Source organism: Pleurodeles waltl, chromosome 12 (assembly GCF_031143425.1).
Source record: "Pleurodeles waltl isolate 20211129_DDA chromosome 12, aPleWal1.hap1.20221129, whole genome shotgun sequence".
NCBI lineage: Eukaryota > Metazoa > Chordata > Amphibia > Caudata > Salamandridae > Pleurodeles > Pleurodeles waltl.
The window spans coordinates 83,828,494-83,851,540 of NC_090451.1; the positions used below are offsets into that span (position 1 = coordinate 83,828,494).

Consider the following 23,047-nt stretch of genomic DNA (forward strand, 5'->3'; position numbering starts at 1 on the left):
TGTACTCACCGATGGGAAGGTTGGGGTTCGGGCAACTCTCCTTGAGACTATAGATCACCCCATCTGATTTCATTTTCAGGTACTCAACCAACTTTGAAAGAGAGAGACAGTGAAGTGTTAAGCAAGAGACATGACATTTACAGAAGACATGCACAGATCCTTCAAACAGGCATTGTAATTGCTAACTACAATGTCTGTGGCTTACCAAGCCTCTGTCCTGGATACCATCATCCCACAAACAACTAGTGCTCCCTGTCTCTCTTGGGCTCCCAGGAACCATGCAAGCCTTTCCTTTTAATCAGAAGCTCATCAGTGTTACTGAACTCATGGACATTATTAACCCTACCTTATCGCCCTCCATTTGTTAGCTAGAGGTAGGAAACCAAATATAGCATGGTCTACAGCATGGCCACCCAGGTCTTCAGTATCCTTCTCATATTCCTACCGCCCTGATTCACCCTCTCAGCAGTCGGAATACACCATCCTCTGCTACCCACTCACTGAAGACTGCTACTACTGCTAGCAGCACTGAGGATAAGTATACCTCATTACTACTGGAAACCTGAGGTTTCCAGAGTAGACCTCATTACTGCTGGAAACCTCCTCCCAGCGATCCTGTCTCTCTCACTCTTAGGCTCTGATTACAAGTTGGCCTCGTAATTCTTATCACAGCAGAATTATAAATTGTGTTGAGTTTGTGACACCTGGAAAATGATGGATTTGATAAACTGTCATCTCACATTTACGTTTCGGCAAGGCTAACCAGTGGTAAAAGCCCAGAAAGTAAGGGAAATTCAGATTTTGCTTTGGAAAGCACCAAAATCTAAAGATTATGCTCCATTTTAAATGGCAATACACAATACTGGTGATAATAATCACATCAATGAATTCCGAACCCCGCGGTATCAGATTTCACAGAGTAAGTTCATTATCTCGTACCCATCCAGGGCACTCTTAATTTGGCCTTAGACATGCCAAACTGCTTCTTAGTTATGCATATTTCTCTAGTCCATTCGCTTCCACCTGTCTGTCCTTCTGCCGAAAGGATGAACCTATACATGTTACTATGAGTAGCCACTTAATTCGAAATAGCCTTTAACAGCAATTACAGTCCCCAGCAGCAGTTACAGGTTGTATCAGAACTATGAGATCCAAAGGGTCACTGCAGGTCTATTTCACCCAGAGATTTTGGCTGCAGGAAGTGTCCGATAAATCTAGGTAAATTTATGGGTCAAAATTCCAATTTACCAGAGGAATCAGACCTGAAAGTACTGGTTCCACAAGTTATTGCTTATTGTAGATCATCAAGGTCCAACTGGTACTGAACTGGATTTTCCACACCCCAGAGTTACCCATACCTTGCTATCGACCCACTGCCTGGCAGCTCATAATCAGGAGATAGATAACAAGCTCCCTCTCTGCTACATGTGTATGGTTTCATCCTACATGCAACACTGAAAGGTAATCTCTGCCACAGCCTGCATAGGCACCAAATAGAGCATCCCCTTGCTAGACACATAGTGGTACTTCCTACCTATATGGATGAACAGATTATTTCATATTCTGTTTAGACTCCAAACATAAATTCTCCCTGCTAGAGATAGGGATTTCTCCTATGGGGAGCACTTAACAGTAACACCAGCTGTAGACCACTTAAGTCCTAAATTATCCCCTCCCAGCTGACCTACCTTCCACAACATAGCAGTTTAAGACTCATTATTAATAATTCCTTCAAGTAGTTCCTCCCCTGTCCTTGCCTGCTTCGAATATTTACTTTGATGAAAAGTTCTGACTGTATAATTAAGATGTGATGCATAAACCTCGAAAAACGTCCAAGTATTTGCCCATTAACTCTTTAACTTTTGTACAATTACAAAGTGTATTCCTTCTGACCTGCCTCTACACGGGGTGAAACACAAGATAATCTGCTGGCAGTTCCTATTATTTAAAACCATTAAATCCATCTCAGCTCATAGTGTCTACACAATCTGCCTTCACATGCACCCACATCTAGATTTGCATTTCGATTTTAACTGGACTGCAAACTGTTCAGTTCTACCTTGTGCAAGTAGACTCTACTCAATTCCATATGTGGGACAAACTCTTTGATTCTACCATGTACAGGTAGAATCTACTGTGATGACCTAGTTCTTGCTCTATGAAACATTACAATGTAACTAAAGAAAACTAAACTAGTTAAAACAAGAATTAACCAGTTACCAAGGTGGTCATTTTGACTTCAGTGCTATTTTACATAGACCGCCGAAGCCACGGGCGCCATATTAGGGGCACTGAAGGATTTTTGCCACAATTTGGGCAGAAATCCTTCAGCAGTCGTGCTGGCACTCGGCGGCGCAGAGGCGGTTCCACAGCCGTCACCCCCACGCCAAAAGGACTCCGCCTGCCGTATAACGAGCAATACTAAGGTGTGGCGGTGTCCTAATGGCAGGGCGCTGCAGGCAATGGAAGTGCCTGTTCCCGTTCACTGGCGGACAACCTCCTCGCCACCTTCGGACCGCCAGGGTCGAAATGAAGCCCTAAGGGCCAGATGCAGCAAAGTGTTTGCGCCTCGCAAACAGCGAAAAACGCAGTTTGCGAGGCGCAAAAGCCTCTTTGCTATGCAGAAATGCATTTTGCGAGTCGGATCCGACTCGCAAAATGCATTTCCGACTCGCAAATAGGAAGGGGTGTTCCCTTCCTATTTGCGACTCGCAACGCTATTCAATCGCGGTCGCAAATGAAATCGCAGTTACCATCCACTTGAAGTGGATGGTAACCTAGTCGCAAACGGGAAGGGGTCCCCATGGGACCCCTTCCCCTTTGTGAATGGAAACAAAAATAATTTTTCAGAGCAGGTAGTGGTCCTATGGACCACTGCCTGCTCTCAAACATACCGAAACAAAAGGTTTTGGTTTTTTTTCTATTTGCAGCTCGTTTTCCTTTAAGGAAAACGGGCTGCAGATGGAAAAAAAAAACCTGCTTTATTTAAAAGCAGTCACGGACATGGTGGTCTGCTGTCTCCAGCAGGCCACCATCCCCGTGAGTGCCCAGGCTCGCAATGGGGTCGCAAACTGTGACCCACCTCATGAATATTAATGAGGTGGGCCTTTGCGACCCCATTGCGAGTCGCTGACGGTGTCTGAGACACCGTTCTGCATAGCAAATTGCGAGTCGGAAGGACTCGCAATTTGCAACTCGCAATTTGCTTTCTACCTACATCTGGCCCTGGGTCCTCTAACATTCAAAAGGTAACCCAGAGTGGTTCACAATTAACAAAGTAAATATATACCGTGGGAGTTTCCAAACACATATTCAAATGCAATTTTCTAGTTTTTATGCTAACAGCATTGTAAAGCTTCAGATCCCAACTGGTTCACAGGACCAATTTGGTCCTCGCTCTTCGCCATTCCAAGAACCTACCTGCCACAGGGTGTCAAACTTTGTCCCTTCCGGGATCGCATACTTCCCCGATTTATCGTGGTCAATGAGGTAGTGGTAGGCAGTTTTCCCATAAATGATGCCGAGAGAATAGGAGTTGTTTTTACCTCTTTCTCTCAGTCTAGAAAAAAAGTGAAACAATTATTCATCTAGTTATTTGCTTTGAAAAATGTCCTAATGTAACAACATTTTGCCTCTTATAAACTTTCGAGTGCCCTCAGATTCTGTAAAACTGTAGACAGATAAAAGGATGGTGTAAACTAGCTATTGAGTCACAGAAAGAGAAATGTACACTGTTTGTTAAGCAAGGCAGTGAGTAAATGGTGTATAAAGATGTGCTCGGAACTCTATTTGGCATTTCTATTAGTAGGTGCCAAAAGAAACAACACTACGACAACACGACAAACTAAGTCTACATGAGGGTGAAGTCAAAGCAAACAGGATGCTACTTTGAAGAAACATGAAATTGATTATTTGATTTCCACTATTTAGGGCTTAGATCATGAAATTTGACTACTGTTCTAGTGGATTTCTATTTTCCTAAATATTCCAAATGTAGCATTTTCCCATACTTATAGGAAAAACCTATTTGAGTCAACACAGTAAAAATGTCAATGATGTCATTAAAACACATGCTGCCAATCTGGTAAATAGTAGTTGTTATTTAGCTAAAAAAAATTGGTCGACCGAGCAAAAGCAATATTTTTTTACAAAATATTCAGTAAAAACAGCTATAACCTCTGGTGACATAGACACATGCTGCAAATTAAGTTCATAAAAAAGTAGTGTAGACAAACGGAAAAAGCAACAGTAGTGATGCACCAAATTGATAAATAATTGACAATATATGATGAAAGGCTCCTTTTTAATGTAGTGAAGATCGGTTTAGAACTGCAGTTCAAAACTGTGAAGGTGTGTTGGCTCTGTATACTGATCCTGCAGGGCCTTCATCAGAATATAAGGTGAGCCTCTTCCAGATCATCATACCACCAGAATGTATTCTTACACTAAGAATCAACAGAATGTTGTCAGCAAAATGGAAATCTTTACTGTTAATTGATGGGTTAACTGATCCTCAGATGGTGGTCAGGGACTAAAAATAAGAATTAAGTACAAGCTTCAGCTAATCACCAATAGTATTCGCATGGGTTGTTGCTGTATTCAAGCAATTACTAGTGGGAAAGGGATTACGTTAATTTCAGCAAACTGCCTATATTTTCAGATTTTTTGGGGGGTGGGATGTAGGTGATGTTTGTTAAAGCTCATGGACCTAAGGCAAGCGTCTTCTTTCTGGAGCCTGTGTTTGGAGCCTGTGTTTTTTGAGGCAAAGTCAAGCCTAGCGTCCCTAGTCCTCCATTACCACACAGATCCGTTTACACAGCTTCTATGAAGGTAAGAAATTCATTGACATCCATGGCAACAACGAACATTAATACACTCCTAATACTCACAAGAATTTTCCATCTGGTTGTGCTCCTGAATAAAGCCTCCTCTCTGCTTCCTGTCGCGATATTGCTCCGTGGAACCAGGGCATCCTCTCATGGGCTGTGGTGGCAATAAGCTTCTCCACCTGAGGTGCTTGACTTATGATCGCCTGCTCCAAGGCATCACCCTACAATCACAAATAAAAGTGGTAGCACTGGTTAATCTGGAACACAAGTCACTGGTGAAAGTTACAGTGACAAATGGCTAAGCAACATGGTAGATAATCACTTTATCTGCACAAGTCGCGTACTACCAGTAGAGGTCAGACTTCGACCTAAAGAGGTGGCTGGTAAACTTTGAACTTCCTACCTAATGAATAGTTAAAGATGGAACACAAGTCAATGGTGAAAGTTACAGTGACAAATGGCTAAACAACATGGTAGATATTCATTTTATCTGCACAAGTCGCGTACTACCAGTAGAGGTTAGACTTCGACCTAAAATGGTGGCTTGTAAACTTTGAACTTCCTACCAAATGAATAGTTAAAGAAAAATTGCAGATTTTTTATGTGATCAACCTTTCAAAGAATGACATTTACACCCACAATGGCTACTTGGCTCTTAACTTCGTATTAAAATAATAACGTGTAGCCACGTAAATTAGGCAGCCAAAAGCCAAAGTTAGTGGTAAATCCGCCCTTATTTACAAAGGTTTGCGTGGACGCTTGTGTGATACATTGCAATTGAGCAATGCACACACGGGTCTTCAAAAAGGTAAGTAAATATATGTTGCGTCATGCTACCTAAGCATGCTTCCACAACTTTTCAAAATTGAGGCTATTGGTTCTGTTGCTCATAATGTCAATTGGTAGAGAATTGTGAAAGCACCTCCCGTTTCTCTGTGGCACAGGATTTTCAATAATTCATCTCGGTCTTAATTTTTCTCAGTATAATCGTTATGTGTTACGTTAGTGGAATACGATGATGTGGAAAACGTTTTGCAATATTCCTTCAGACTAATGCTGCGGTGCACAACTAAAGAATAAACATGTACATGTGCTATGCCTTAGTGTAGACCAGTTAGATGACATTTGATTTTCTGTTGTCAAAACACACAGAATTGACCCATTCACCGGGATGCTGAGAATGAACAGGCAATTCAATTCCTTTCAATTAATTTATTTATTTTCATAAAGTGCATTCTATTGTAGCAAAGCCTTTTAGTAATAAAGAACACAAAAGCAAAATATTAATGAGCATTACCAAAAGAGAGCCTTCTATGAAAGATGATAGTCAGAAATTTGATGGGCTAGATAAGAAGAGCATTTGAAAGCGTAAGGTACAAGTTACTTACCTTCGGTAACAAAATATCTGGTAGAGACATATTCTAGTTGCAGATTCTTTACCTTTGATTTTCCCAGGCGTCAGACTGGATTCAGAGATTTTTCTTCGAGCAGTACCTCTGCGTGCCATCAGGTTGCATCGGACGACTCCGTGGGCGTCGTTGGCGTCATGCTCGTCGTGATGACGTCGTGGTCGTATATAGGCACCACCCTGGCGCGCTGATGTCAGTTTCTTTTCACGACTTTCCACGCCTGTAGCGCTGAGCCATGAAGAACACAGAGTGGTGCGCCAAAACTAGGGCCCTTAAGGGAAAGATCCTGTCCCTAGAAATCAGTTTGCAGTGCGGGGAGGATGGACGGGTCGTAAGAAATCTGCAACTAGAATACGTCTCTCCCAGATATTTGGTTACCGAAGGTAAGTAACTTGTACATCTGATAGACACTTCTAGTTGCAGATTCCTTACCTTTGAATAGATACCCGAGTAATACCATCCCCGGTGGTGGGCTGCGAACCAAGATCTCACCAAAAAGTCCAGCAGGACCGAACGGCCAAAGTAGCCGCCCCTTCAGACCTGATTGTCTAGGCAGTAGTGCTTGGTAAAAGTGTGCAGAGATGCCCATGTTGCTGCCTGACAAATATCCAGGACTGGAACGCCTGTGTTAGCACTGTGGTAGCAGCAGTAGCTCTGGTGGAGTGAGCTCGCAAACCTTCGGTGGGTTGCTTTTTAGCCAGAGCGTAGCAAATTTTGATGCATAAGTGTACCCATCTTGAAATGGTCCTCTTCCGCACCGCCTTCCTCTTCTTTGCACCCACATATCCCACAAAGAGTTGATCGTCCACCTGGAAGTCTTTGGTACGATCAAGATAGAACGCCAATGTTCTCTTTGGGTCCAGACAGTGGAGTCTCTCCTCGTTCATGAGAGGGATGTGGGGGTGCGTAAAAGGTAGGCAAGGTGATGAACTGTCCGACAAGGAAGGGTATCACTACCTGAGGTAGAAAAGAAGCCCTCGTGCGAAGCACCACTTTGTCAGGATGTATAGCAAGAAAAGGTGGCTTAGATGACAGATCCTGGAGTTTACTAACTCTGCAGACAGAAGTAATGGCAACTAAAAAGACAGTCCTTAATAGTTCAGAGCCTTAGAGGACAGTTGTGAAGTGGTTCAAACGGGGTACACATAAGGTAAGTTAAGACCAGGTTGAGATCCCATTGGGGCATGATGAATGGGATAGGAGAAAGAGATGTGTGAGGCCTTTAAGAAACCTCACAACTATGGGAGATTTAAATAAAGAAGGCTGATCATGTAACCTCAAGAAAGCAGATATAGCAGTGAGATATCCCTTAAGAGTGCTCAAGGTGGAACCCTGCAGGGCAAGGGAAAGAATAAAGAGAAGAACCTGAGAAAGAGGAGCAGATAGAGGATCAACAGAATTGTCAATGCACCATGCCACAAATTTCTTCCAACGACAGGCGTATACAGTTTTGGTTGAGGGACGCCTGGATGCCAAGATAACGTCACAGACTTCGGGTGGCAAGTCAAAAGACGTCAACTGTTGCTGCTGAATCTCCACGCATGAAGCCGCAGAATTGACAGGTTCAAGTGGAGGACCTTCCCCTGCGGCTGCGACAGAAAATCCTCCTGAAGGGGCAGGCTGATCGGAGGAGCTATGGCCATGTTCAAAAGCTCGGGATACCAGACTCTTCGTGCCCAGTCCGGAGCCACTGGAGCACCCTGGCTGAAGCACGTCGGTTAGGATGTTAGGCCTAACCTCCACAAAAGGTAGCTCAAGGTCAAGGACCTCAGCCGCCCTTCTCACCACCATAGAATAAGAAGCACCCTCCTCCATAGCCACGCTAGGAGGACAGAGCATACCAGTGTCAGGGGAGGTTCTAGACCACTGGCATCACCCAAATCCTGCACCCAGTCCATTTGGGGGTCAAGCTGGTATTATAAAGGGTCCAGTGTCTCCTCCATACTCTCCCTGTATCCATACCCACAAGAATAAGGGTCTGGATCAACCCTGGGCCCAGGAGAGCCCATAGAGAGGGAATCGGCATCGGTCGACATCGTTCCGGCTCCGGGTCGTTGGGTATGAGGATGGGATCGATGTCGATTATGGGCCCAAACGACGTCGGGAGCGTCAACATCTGACCCGAAGCCGGGGAAAGCAGCTGTGGCATGACCGGCGTTGGGACGAATCCGCGATTGGATCCGGAGGAGCCCTCCGGAGCCATGGACGAAGCCGGCGGCTTTGAAACCAAGGGGACTCCAACGACTCACCTGTGCCTGAAGGCGGGTTGGACTGCCCAAAAATGAGGCGCATGGCCTCGTAAAATTTCTTAAGTTGGGCAGGGGTGGATCCGGCTCCCGGGAAGTCGGAGAAGCGCAGAGCCGACCCAGAGGAAGGCTCCATTGACGGAGGCCTAGAGCGTCAATGCTCTTCCCACGTCGTATCATCCGATCGTTTGTCCTTCTTCGACTTCTTTTTGTGACCTGAATGTCCCGATGACTTGGAGGCTGAGGAGTGGTGGTGACTCCGCGACCGGTCTCGAGACCTACCTCTCGAACAGGACCGTGAGCACCACAGAGTCGAGTGTCGGGCCACCATGAGCTTCATGGACCGCTCCCTTAAAGCTTTCGGGTTCATCACCCGACACTCGGAGCATGACTTGGGGCCATGATCCAGGCACCAAAGACACACGAGGTGCGGATCCGTCACTGACATAGTTCGGTGACAGGAGTCCCAGGGCTTGAATCCGGTCTTGCGGGACATCCCTCGACGCATCCACAAACTCGTCAAACATTTAGACAAAAGTGTCGACATAGTCAAACAATGACTGAAGTAGCTCTTCTCCGGATCTGCGCGTAGGCTGGCGCCAAAAGAAAAGAAAAGAACTGACGTCAGCACGCCGGGGTGGCGCCTATATATGACCGCTACGTCATCACGGCGGGCATGACGCCAACGATGCCCGCGGAGTTGACCAACGCACAGAGGTACTGCTCGAAGAAAAATCTCCGGATCCAGTCTGACGCCTGGGGAAATTCAAAGGTAAGGAATCTGCAACTAGAAGTCTCTATCAGATACTGAGGACTAACAAGATTATACATACATGCTAAGCCATTTTGGGACATGGCACCTTGAGGCACAGTTCTGGGATCTCATTTCATGACATGATGGACCAGAACACTGGAGAAAAAGACTGGGCTAGATCAAAGCAAGTGGTTAAACTTAGAACCACTTAGAATTAAAATGGGCTGCTTTATGGGCAGCTGGTAAAGTGTGAGGTGTGCTGGAGAGATATGGGCATTCTTGAAGAACCCACAGGCACACCAGACCCATTCAAAGACCGTTGGAGTCCAGACTATACAACTTTGTTGCAATCTAGATGAGAGAGAGCTGTTCCCCCAATGGGCAAAACATATTTTTAGAAGAAAATGAAAGAGGATATTTTTTTAGTAGGTGCAACTGCAGGAAGCAAGAATACCACATTGTATGGCACCAAGAGCCAGGTCTTAGTCTAACAAAATACCATGATTGTTTGCCTTATAAACCAAGGTGGGATTATACTGGAAAAGAGAAAAACACTATATTTGAGGCAGCCAAGAAGTCTCCCCAACAAGCAGGATTAGAGTCTTTCCTCCATTCATTTTCAGGGAGATTTCCAAATTTTCCAGGTGTCTTGGCTGCTGCTGCACTGTAGTCCCAGGGAACTTCCACCCTCCACTGTCTCTACAGTCACTGTTCTTACTTCCAAATCTATGACACAAGACAGGCTTCCAGGCCTACAGAAGAGGAGTGAAACACACCTTGTCCCAACCTCAGTGCAGAGTGATAGAGAGAGTCCCTGGTTCCAGGATTCTACAACTCTCTCACCAGTGTGACTTTAATCAGTCAGTGACAGGCAACGAGGAAGGTGGGCTTTACTGCCCAATTATGACACTGACAACTTGATGGGGCATACAGTCACAGGGTGGAGTCTTCTGGATTTTTTTCTAGTATTATCGGGGGGCTCATCAGATGGCAATCAGGATTGACTGTCTTGGCGCCTATTCTGTTAATATATTGACTTAGTAAAGCCTCCCCTGGATCATGATTTCTCTCATACAATGGCATCAGATAGTTTTTCTGCTAGTCAAAGATGCTACCCTGGTAAACGCCTGGATCTCCATTCTCAAAGGGTGGCAAAGTTGCCCTGTAGGCAATGGTTGTCCCCTGTTGATGTGTGGGCTGACTTACAGGATTTTCCTTTCACAAAAGAGAAATTGATATTTTTTTTATCATCCTGCCACGTCAAGTGTCAGAGTGTTAGCAGAATGTGTGTGTTGAATTCACTAAGTCGAGGTGAGAATGCAAACCATGAGAGTAGCTGGAGAGGTGTGAGTATATGGAGCTTTTAGGGCCATTGAAGCTCCTCCCTTGGAAAGTAAGTACCATGTTGGCATAAACAGGAACACTTTTAAGTGGCAGACATTACACACATAAATTCCAAAACACTCACCAAACATTGATAACACTCAAAACTGTATAGTGACTTTCAGCACAGTAGCTTGATAATATACTGTTTTGTCTCCACTGAAAGTATGCACAATTGAAAATGGGTCAAAAATTAGCCAAGGAACACAAACTCATTTGCATATGTTTAAAATAGGATGCGCTAAAGGTGACCAGGAGGTAAGAAATCCTAAAAATCAATAAGGATCGAGAAGTACAGGGCTTTTTCTAGTTATTGTTTCCAGAGTTTCTGCCACTCACCTAGACTGATTTGGGTCTAGAAAGATACTGACAATTCTTTGAAAGCCAGACAGTAGGATTAAAAAGCTAAACATACCTCTAGTTTCCAAGTTTGTCGGACATACTCTCGTACCATGTTTTCCCGTAGGCTGTCAAAGATTCCAAGCTGAATATCCACACCACTTGGTCGATTGCACGGTTTGCGCAGCATGCAGCACAATCCATCAGGGTCCTTTGAATAGTACTCACACACCTCAGCTGGTCCACAGTGGGGCTTTGCTCCTGCAATTGCATAGGTGCCATTCAATTGACGCTCTATGGTGTAGTGATAAAAGCGCAGATCATAGACCACTGAGAGGACATAACCACCTAAGTTCCGCAGACACTGTCTCAGCAAGAACAGGCCATCCATCATGCCGGCCAGCTTGAGGTATTCTTCTGCTTCCCTCCGGGAAATACTGCCATAGTAAAATGGCAAGTGAGTAGCTGCATCAGGCATATTGCGACTTGCGTTATTTCTCTGAGGTACTCATAAAACCTGTATAAATACACCTGAAACATAAATGCAAAATATTAGGACTCGAGAGTATCAAAGTCGTTTTTTTCTTTGCACTCTTTATTCACTTGTAGTTGTTGTGAAATTATATTACAGAAGCGAGGTCTACCTCAAAGTCGGACGTTTCCTGATAAATCAATGCACCTGCAGGTCAACAGAGCAGGGTAAGCATCAGTGACATGTCAGATGAGGTTTGAATTTCTTGTGTAGATTGCTGTGAGGGATGGCTTTGCTGGTCTCTCTAGTACAGGAGGGCAAAATTAACTTAAAGTGGCCATAAAAATGTCCTTATGGATCCTCCTCCTAAATCTTTGTACCCACCTTCACAGTCAGAGAGTAGAATGTAACCACACAGTTCTGGTGCCCTATTCCCTTAAATGTTGGGATGACATTTTTAGGTCATATTTAGGACACTATTTATTCCAGGGCATAGTTTGATGACAATATTCAGGTACCACACTTTATTGACCCTCCTTCATCATTTTGGCTGCAGAGGTGGAATGCGGGCTGGCACCAGAAGTGGAGAAGAACCACATCAAGAACAAGTTCTTTTTCTATCTGAATTACAGATGGAAAAGAGTACTTAGATAATGTTTTTCTTGAGTAATATGATGTTGATGTGGTGGGGATCAGAAAAGGATTAATGTGGAAGAAGTAGATCAGCTCTAGTTCCATCCCATTGCAAGCCACAGAGGATAAAGAAAAGAAGTGGATAAGGTGAAGCTGGTTGCAGCATACTTCCAGCCCTACACATGCCCCATAAATCAGGAAGCATGAGGCAAGGTCAGCAAATGCAGTAATGGGCAGGAAACTGGTCGTATTTTTATTCTGGCCACGGGCACTGATGGAAACTCATGATTTTTTGGAGGGAGTGGTCTGACGTAGGCACTAACTTTACATCTGTGCACATGGAGTCCTTGCGGGATGCATGTGGTGTAACTTATAAGTTCACTACACCCTATCACCCCCAATCTAATGGTCTAGTTGAAAGGTTCAACAAGACTGTGAAGGGCATGATTGCAGGCCTACCTGAGGTGTAAGTGGGATGACCTCTTGCAACGCCTTCTCTTTGCCTACAGGGAGGTGCCACAGAAAGGAGTAGGGTCAGTCCCTTCAAACGCCTCTATGGCCACCCTGCGAGGGGAACCCTGAGTATTATAAAGGAGGGATGTGAGAACACCATGTTGGCCCTCCAGAACCAGATGCACCACTTCTGGAAAAAGGCCAAGAGCAACCTCGAGGCCAGCCAGGAGGTAATGAAATGCTGGTGTGACAAAAAGGCCACTCTGGTGGAGTTTCAACTTGGCTACAAAGTATGTGTCATGGATCCAGTAGAGCCCAGAGCTCTCCAGGACAGCTGGACTGGGCCATAAGAGATCAATGAGTGTAAGGGGGAGGCCACCTACTTAGTAGATCTCCAGACCACTAGGAGCCCCATAAGAATGCTCCATGTCAATAGAGTCAAGCCTCACTTTGAAAGGTCCGATGTGAGCATGCTCCGTGTGACAGGTGAGGATGTGGAGGAGGAGAATGAACCTCTCCGTGACCTGCTCTATGCACAGGTAAGTGATGAGTCAGTGGAGGGTGTCAACCTCTCTGCCACCGTGACCCCAGAGCAGCAAGGTGACTATAACCAGTTGCTGGGACAGTTTGCCTCCCTATTCTCACCTACCCTTGGACTCAGACATCTATGAGTCCATGATATTGACATAGGATACAGTCCCTCTATAAAGAACAAAATTTACAGGTTGTTAGAGAGGGTGAGAGCCGGCATGCAGGAGGAAGTCTCCAAGATGCTAGCATTAGGAGTGATTAAACCTGCTAGCAGTCCCTGGTGCAGACCCGTGGTGTTGGTACCAAAGGCTGCCCTACCGGGAACCAAACCAGAACTTTGGTTCTGCATGGACTACAGAGGCCTCAATTCCATCACCAAGACTCACTCCCACCCCATCCCTAGAGCTGATGAGCTCACTGACAGGCTTGGCACTGCCAAATTTCTCAGTACTTATGATTTAACATCCGGGTACTGGCACATCGCATTGACTGAAGGAACAAAAGTGAGGTCAGCATACTCAACCCGTGAGGGCCATTACTAATTCCGGGTGATGCTCTTTGGCTTGAAGAATGCCCCTGCTACCTTCCAATGGTTGGTTAACTGATTCCTGGCTGGTAAGGAGGCATTCTGTGCTGCCTACTTTGATGAAATTGCCAGTGACAGCTGGGAGGAACACCTGCATCACCTCCAAGTGGTGCTTCAGGCCCTGCAATAGGCAGTCCTGACTATCAAGGCCAATAAATGCCAGATTGGACAGGGTGCTGTGGTGCATTTGGGACACCTGGTATTTGGTGTCAAGGTGGAGCCCCTCCAGGCCAAGATTGAAATCATCATGGCCTGGCACCCACCTAAAACTCAAACGGACGTGAGAGCCTTCCTAGGCCTCACTGGCTATTACAGAAGATGTGTTAAGGGATATGGCACCATTGTTGCCCCCTTAACTGAGCTGACTTCTAAGAGGCAGCCCAGGCTGGGGATCTGGACAGATGCTTGTCAAAAAGCCTTTGATTCTCTCAAGAAAGCCATGTGCACAGCACCTATGCTCAGGGCCCCTGATTACTCCAAGGAATTCATTGTGCAGATGGACGCTACAGAGCATGGCATGAGGCAGTCTTAGCACAGCTGAATGAGGAGGGCCTAAACCATCCAGTAGCCTTCATTAGCAGGAAGTTACTTCCACTAGAACAGAAGTGGAGTGCATTGAAAGAGAAGCATTTGCTGTGGTCTGGGCACTGAAGAAGCTGAAACCATACCCGTTTGGGACATACTTCCAGTTTCTGACAGACCACAGACCCCTCATATGGCTCAAGCAAATAAGGGGTGAAAATCCTAAACTCTTGAGGGTTCCACCTCCCTAAAGGGAATGGACTTTATTGAGCAGCATCGCCAGGGGACTGACAGCGCCGATGCTGATGGTCTCTCCAGATTCTTCCACCTTAGTGAAGAGAGCTCCCAAGGGGTTGGGTAGCTCTCTCCATTTTCAGCTTGTTGGGACACGTTAGACCTGACAGCCTTAGGGTGGTCTTTCCCCAGATTTTTGCACACTTTACTACTGCCTACCAGTTTGAAAGTGCTTGTACTCTCTCCCCTAAACATGGTAACATTGGCTCATTCGCAATTGGCATTTTTAATGTACCTATAAGTCCCTGGTAAAGTGCACTAGATGTGCCCAGGGCCTGTAAATTAAATACTACTATTGGGCCTGCAGCACTGATTGTGCCACCTACATAAGTAGCTCCTTAACCATGTCTCAGGTCTGCCATTACACGGCCTGTGTGTGCAGTTTTACTGCCACTTTGACTTGGCATTTAAAACTGCTTGCCAAGCCTTAAATTCTCCTTTTATTACATATGTCACCCCTAAGGTAGTTCCTAAGTAACCCATTGGGCAGGGTGCTATGTAAGTAAAAGGCAGGAAATGTACTTATACGTTTTACATGTCCTGGTACTGAAAAAACTCCCAAAGTCACTTTTCACTACTGTGAAGCCTGCTCCCCCTTCATAGACCAGCATTGGAAATTCCCGTATATACTTTTAAGTGGTAATGTATGATCCGAGAGGAGTAACCTTGTCAAGTTTGGCATGGTTGGAATGGTAGTGAGAAATCCTACTTACTGGTGAAGTTGGATTTTACATTACTATTTTAGAAATGCCACTTTTAGAAAGTAGGGATTTTTCTGCCCTTACTGCTCTCTGTGTCTTACAGCCTATCTCCAATCCACATCTGGTCTGTGCTGGTTGTGCATTCCACCCAGACAGCCATAAACATAGGGCATCAGCTGCATCTGCATTCATCTGCATAGTGATTGGTTTTCCTGGGCAGGAAGGGTGGAGTGGCTCTCACGTAAACTTCACAGGCTAGTGACCTGATCTCACACAGAGGACTGATCACCCCCCACAGATCTCCTGGCAGACAGGGCTGGTTTGAAAGGGGAACTTCTACACTTCAAAGCCACTCTTTGAAGTTTCCTCCACTTCAAAGGCACATTTGTGTATACATACTGGCTCTGTGACCCCACCAAATCAGACATTTCTGGACCTACAACTGGACTCTGTGAGAGGGACTGCCCTGCTGCCCAAAGGGCTCATCTGGGCTGCTTTCCTGGAAGGACTGCTCCCCTGCTTATTGCCCTGCTGCCTGGTGGCCCCTTACTTTGCTGGAAGGACTCTGCCTTTTCCCACAAGTATTCTCCAAGGGTTTGGATTGAGCTTGCCTCCTGTTCTGAAGTCTCAGGGCCATCAAAGACTTCACTATGGCAGAAAATCCAGCGCGTTGGAAAATCAAAGCAATGCCTGCAAAAATGGATGCAGCGCCTGCCTCATGGCTGAAAAATTGCTGCATCGCCTACCGGATCGATGCAGCGCCTGCTCCATCCTACCGGCGCATTTTAGATTTTTCAGCCATCGTTCCTGGGTATCAATATATCCCTGCATCGCAGTGAGGAACCAAGGCTCCTCCCAGAAACCGACCCATCACTTTAACACGTGGAAATAAATGATGCATTGCCTTTGCCATGCCGGAAAAACTGACGCATCGCTTTATTTTCTGACACATCTCCTCCTCTGCAGCACCTATGCGTAGTTATTTTTCACGCATCCCAGGTACTGTGTGTTAAAAGGATACAACCACTGATTCTTGTGGATCAAGACTCATTTAAACCTTTAAAACATATCTTGACGTGCATATTGGATTTTTTGTCATTTTGGTCTTATTTCATTCAGGTAAATATTATCTATTTTCCTAAACTGGTGTGGAGTGCTTTTTGTGGTGTTTTCACTGTTACTGTATGAGTTATTGCACAAATACTTTACATATTGCTTTATAAGGTAAGCCTGCCTGCTCTGTACCAAGCAACCAAAGAGTGAGCACAGGATAACTTAGGTTGTGTTGTAACTTACCATGACTAGGATTGTGGTCCCTACTTGGACAGGGTGCATACCTCTGCCGACTAGAGACCCAGTTTCTAACAGGAGTCGTCTGGTGAAATTCTCACCACCATGGAGAGAGCATAGCAGAGGTAATCCAGCTGTAGCATCCACCATCAGTGGAGAATCCTTTCCTAGACGTGTTACTGATCCCTTCACAAAACATAGGATTTACTACTACCAAACTACTGTAAATTAGACAGGTCTGTGACTAGGAAAAGGTAAAACGTTACTAACCCAGGTGTGATCTTGCATTTTCATTACACAGATGTGATCTTGTGTGATTTCTCATATTGCTTGTTAAGAACATTTTCTGAAACTATACAATTATGTCATTTTGTGTAATTTCATGTTTGTTCAGTTAAAAATTCTATCCCCAGAGCATGAAAACATTGTGAATGATCACAACACAATCACCTGCTGCATGCAGCGCTAATATTTTTTGCACAGCTTTTTGTGTGATATGCCAGATTGGCATTTGGAATCATCTCAGATTTTTCAATTTGTTATGTAAGTACACCAACAAAAATTACATAAATTTTGGACTGCTGAAAACTGCTTGAAGTCAGGGCTTAATTTGTGCTGGTGGTGGCAGGTGCTGGAAACCAGCACTCATTTTTGAGGGCCGGGACTTACTTTTCATCGTCATTAGACCTTAACCCAGAGTAAACGAAAAAGATGGAAAGGGGAGAAATAAGATGGAAGAGAAACATATGAACAAAGTGGCAAAGCAAAAAAGCAGAGGAAAAAATAATTGAAATGATAAGATCAGGAGATCAGAAGTGTAGTGAGGCGAAAGGAAGCAGCATGAGAAGGCATCGAGGCTCTCCAGTCTTGGTAAGGATAAAGAATGTGACTCTGTAGTCACTAAAATAGTATTTGGGACTCACTCATGGTATTACTGATACTAGGGATACTGGTAATTCTGTTTTGCAGCATTACTAAGAGATTACAAGTAATACTTTGTAAACTCCAAACAAATAGGCATAGTATGTAGTAATCAATGTTACCACACTGATTTCCCTTTTTCTGGGACAAATGTGAGCTGACTTGGAGGAATTGATTCCTAAACCAATGTAGTTAGTGTGGACCTTTCTAAATGCCAGTATTTTCTTCAATAAACAGGATTTTATAAAACTGGTTTGGTCTCAAACACCTGTCCCTCACCCTCAGTCGTTTCATTTTAAAGTTGCACCACATTCTTCAACCTACAATAATTCTGCTACTTACTATGCCTTGTTAGATAACGTAGGATTTTTGTAAGGAATGTAACACCACGTGTCAAGGTTGGACTGGCCTTTAGGGCAATTAGGCAGTGCCAGAAGGGTTGGTCTGACATGTCAGGTTCTGGGTCGATGTTCTGGCTGTCTGTGGGCCTGTTTTATGGTCTGGTGGGCTGTTTTTTACTGCTGGTTGTCCTGACATTACCACAAACGTTGCTTGTAGCAAGCACAAAATATGTCATGTCCCATACCCAGCAAAACACCTGCACAACTGGTTACAAAATGTGCAACCTGTATTTTTGCAACCAGCAAGGTATTTTGTGAAGTGACCTTTGTACTAATAGGTCATTTTGAAAATTGCCATTTTGTAGTGGGTTGCAATTCGACCTACCTCATGAATATTAATGAGGTAGGTTGCAATTTGTGACTCACTAGGATTCGCTGCCATCTCAGGAATGGTGACCTATAGGTGTCAGCAGACCACCATGTATGTGATTGCTTATATATAACGCAACCAGTTGTTTAAATGAAACCTCCTTATGGAAAAAACAAGATGTGTTAAAAAAATAAAAAAATCAAATTCATTTTTTTAAGAGTAGACAGTGGTCCATGGGAGCGCTAGACATTCCCATTTGCAAACGGGTGAGTTGGTGGTAAAGTATGAATATATTGCCATTGTATTTTGGTCACAAATCATTAGTACATACCTCTACAATTTAGGATTTAGAAGAGACGCCCTAAACACGCCCCTTCCAAACATGAATCGCTATTAGGTCACAAACTCATACTGCGATTCAGTAATGTGTTACTGACTCGCAAGTTGGGTTTCATACATTAGAAAAAGCCTTTGTGCACCTGTAAATGCTCGATTCTGCAATAGGACCATTGCAACTGCAAAAAGGCTTCTGCATCTGGTCCTGTAAGTGTTGGAAGTTGGATCCCAGCTGCTTGACACGCTTTACAAAAACAAAAGTTAAAAATAAAGAGGTGCTAAGAGTGCACCATTGCACATCACACCACATACCTTGGTGATATTCTGTGTTTATCCCGCAACAACACTGGACGGGAAGAAGACGTGATATACCTTAGCTCATCATGACCTGCAGTATTTGAAACATTAGTAAATGATGGTAACGCTTCTGTTTTGTGCAAAACCATAAAAAGGAAACCAATATGTTTGCCATAGAAAGGCCTGCGAAGGTCGCTGTAGTTGTTTTGTTTTTCGACAGGAAACTGAGGCAGGAAGTGTATAGAGGTAGGAGGGACTGCTTACAGGGCTCGGTTAAACAATTTTGCAGATGCTGCAAAACCCTGCTGCCAGACCAGGGCATAAAAGCAAAGAACGTTTAAAATATAAGGCCCTGTTGCGAAAATTGGGCAAAAATTTGATCCCTGAACCATCTCCTTTTTGAGCAGGGACTGCAATATCGACCACTGCAGAGTTCTTCTCATTGATGTAATTACCAGATGCAATAAATATCATACCCCAGAAATTTGGCCAAATCAGACGAAATTAACAGGCAAGAAAAATACGAGTAATTACTGGAAAAAATTATAATCTGACGTTGTAGGCACTGAGTTTTGGAGATCGTGCTCCATTTCTGAGTAAAAACATGGAGGTTTATTCACAAGCTCTTGGCGCAGGGTAGCGCCGTGAGCCTTCTTGCAGCAGCAAAAGAAAAGGGCAGGATGTGCTGTATCTATGAGCTACGGCGCATTCCTGTCCTTTTCCCCTGCGCTGGCCCATAATAAGCTGCCATGAGCCAACGCAGGCATGCTTGCATGATGCGAGGGTGCCTGCGTTGCAGGGATGATTGTTTTGGTGCAGGAAGAGACACTTTCCTGCACAAAAACAATCCTGAGAGGCATATTCCTCTTTCTATGTGTGCTGCAAAATGCAGCACACATAGAAAAAGGGAAAACAAGGAGAAATAAAGGCATTTCTCCTCGTTGTGCCTCCCTTATGCCTCCCCTGGAGAAGCTTAGGCATTTGATGCGTTCCCAGCTTTACCACATCTTGTAAATCTGTAAATGTGACAAAGGCCATAAGTGTTACATGGGAACACCCACTGTAATGCCCATGGCACACCTCGCTGTCGCAGAGTAAGGCGACACAGCAACTTGCGCTGCGTTGCCTCGCCTCGGTCTATATTTACAAGGCCATGAAAAGCCACGCAGGGTGGCTTTACGTGGCCTTGTAGATATGGCCCTGCAGTGTGTGCCGCTGGACCGTCACTAAAAGGGACGTTCGGGCAGTGCAGAGGGGCTTGTAAATAAGCCCCTTAAAAACTTGAAATAGGATGTATGTAATGAACCCAGAAAAAACAAACACCCGGTCTGGTAAATACCTCAAGTCAAGAATAATCTCAGGTCATTTTTCTGAAATTGTGTGTAATCACGCAAAAGAAAACTTCATTCGTTTTGGACATCCCTAAATATTTCCTGAAGCTTTACCACATCTTGTAAATCTGTGAATGTGACAAAGGCCATAAGTGTTACATGGGAACACCCACCGTAATGCCCATGGCACACCTCGCCGTCGCAGAGTGAGGCGACACTTCATACGTTTTGGACATCCCTAAATATTTCCTGAAGTCAGGGCTTAATTTGTGGTGGTGCTTACAGGTGCTGGAAACCAGCACTCATTCATCAGTGTGTACTCGTAATCACGGCCTACAAATCTTTTCAGATGCAAGGCATACGGGTAAACACAGCTAAGTGCCGGTGAATTGGCTCTTCCTTTCAAACATTCTGTACAATACATATACCTCCCAATTCAGGAAGGAGACTCTCGATTTTTGAAGCCAAAAATGACTTTATTTTGGCTGTCCCATGCCTGCAATTGACTCTGCTTCAATATAAGTCAGTGCGGTAAATACTTAAATCTGCCACTTTCCTCTTCGAAACTGTTGCCATGTACGAACACAAGACTCTGCCATACAGAACTTGGGTGTCTCTATTTTATGGAATACACTGTATGTAGGATTTCACAACACAATACCATGATCTGTAAACTAGGGTATTTCTTGCACTGGGTTGGATCAGAACTCAAGATCTGGCCATTAACAAATGTGCTCATGAATCCAAGTTTAATGATACTGATTTTTTTCTTCACATTGTTGTCTATATTAATCCATGTATTCATTTTGCTCATCTGATTTTGTGTTTTCGTTTTAGCAAATGCAACCAGTACACTTTTGTATTTCTACAATAAATGTGGCCAGCTTGAATGCCTTTTGAGAATTATTCAGTAAGGGGCTATTACCATACAAAGACACAGATAAAAAAATATTTGCATTATAGGTACATAGATGCGCACACCTATAGCTATTTCAGCTTCATTTGGGAGCTCTGTGCCTTTATTTAACCCCTCTCCATCAATCTGCACAGCCATTGGCCTCCTGATCATGCCCAACAGTATTGTGAGCCACTCTACAGACGACCTATTTTCATTTTTTTCTATATTTAAGAATAAATGCCGGAGACTAGACAGTAATTAATCAGTGGAGATATTGAAAAATCAAGAAGGGGAGACTGGGAGCCTTAGTTATAATGTGAGCAGTCTGTAATTACAATGGGCCTGATTCTAACATTGGAGGACGGTGTTAAACCGTCCCAAAAGTGGCGGATATACCACCTACCGTATTACGAGTCCATTATATCCTATGGAACTCGTAATACGGTAGGTGGTATATCCGCCACTTTTGGGACGGTTTAACACCGTCCTCCAAAGTTAGAATCAGGCCCAATGTCTGGAGATACCAGTTGATTACAGTACACAATCTTATTGAAACCCATGTCAGTTTCAGGATGTGAATGTTTCAATATGGGGTGTATTTTTCAGACTCAGAACCCCAGCAGGAGTTTGGGATCATCAATAACTCTATCTTTCAAACAGAAGGCCTGAGGTCCCAATGGATTATGTGGTTGCAAAGCCCCTGATTAGCAAAACCATAGGCTACAGAACAGCAAAATTCAAAGTTGCAATGTATCAAGGGCCGTATTTATACTCCGTTTGCGCCGAATTTGCGTCGTTTTTTTCGATGCAAATTCGACGCTAAACTAACGCCAACTAACGCCATATTTATACTATGGCGTTAGAGGCGAATAGCGCCAAAGTTCCCGGAATGTGCGTCATTTTTTAGCGTGAACCCCTTCCTTGCGTTAATGATATGCAAGGGAGGCGTTCCCGTCTAAAAAATGACTCCCAGGCCTTTACGTGGTATTTATACTCCCGGGCAAAAGAGACGCCCGGGAGTGGGCGTGGCTAAAAACGGCGCATTTGCGCCGCTTTTTAACGCCTGGGTCAGGCATGGCGTTAAGGGACAAGTGGGCTCAAAATGAGCCCAGAGTGCCCTCCCCTGCCCCCAGGGACCCCCCCTGCCACCCTTGGCCACCCCAGGAGGACACCCAAGGCTGGAGGGACCCACCCCAGGGACATTCAGGTAAGTATTTTTTTATTTTTTTTTAATAATTTTTTTTGGCATAGGGGGGCCTGATTTGTGCCCCCCTACATGCCACTATGCCCAATGACCATGCCCAGGGGACAGAAGTCCCCTGGGCATGGCCATTGGGCAAGGGGGCATGACTCCTATCTTTACAATGATAGGAGTCATGTTGATGGGGGATGGGCGTCGAAAATAAATGGCGCAAGTCGGGTTACGACGATTTTTTCGACGTAACCTGACTTGCCCCATTTTAAGACGCCCATGCGCCATTTTCCCCCTACGCCGGCGCTGCCTGGTGTACGTGGTTTTTCTCGCGCACACCAGGCAGCGCCGGTCTGCTTGCGCCGGCTAACGCCATTCAATAAATACGGCGCCCGCATGGCGCTTCAGAATGGCGTTAGCCGGCGCAAAACTTTTTGACGCTAAACTGCGTTAGCGCAGTTTAGCGTCAAAAAGTATAAATATGGGCCCAAATGTCTTTACATGTACTGACTAACCAACTGTTAGGAAAAGGGGGCCTAAAATATTCTTCCCCTTCTTAACCATTTCCAATGGCATGTAGCAATGTTTTACAACTGTGATTGCGGCCATAGACCATTCACTGTAGAAGGACACGCGATAAGTTTGTAAAACCATCTTCCACTTAATTAAAGTGGCCATTAGGGGATGTACACAATGGTCTAGGAGACCACTGGATGCTCCTCCAGTGTCCTTTTCATCATGCCAATTTCCTGCAGTCAGAAAACAAGCAAAAACAACAGGCCTGGCATTTGTTGCAAACCTTTTGCCTTTGTCAGTGCTTATTTTATTTTGTCAAGATCTTACAGACATACATTGTTGGTGAAGCGGCCAGGCACTCCTTAATTTAAACAGATGCAGTCTCAAAAGGCACACCCTTCCA

General features: G+C 44.7%; 1 protein-coding gene across 1 annotated transcript in view; it reads right to left on the bottom strand.

Moving 5' to 3' along the window:
* ZAP70 (zeta chain of T cell receptor associated protein kinase 70) overlaps positions 1-23,047 on the bottom strand; it is a 101,489-nt gene that overhangs the window by 45,034 nt on the left and 33,408 nt on the right. The window contains exons 2-5 of the mRNA XM_069217326.1: positions 11,037-11,491; positions 4,890-5,050; positions 3,421-3,559; positions 10-91 (exon numbers count right to left, since the gene is read on the bottom strand). Coding sequence (XP_069073427.1) covers positions 10-91; positions 3,421-3,559; positions 4,890-5,050; positions 11,037-11,438 — 784 coding nt within the window. The 5' untranslated portion in view covers positions 11,439-11,491. The remainder of the gene's footprint in view (positions 1-9; positions 92-3,420; positions 3,560-4,889; positions 5,051-11,036; positions 11,492-23,047) is intronic.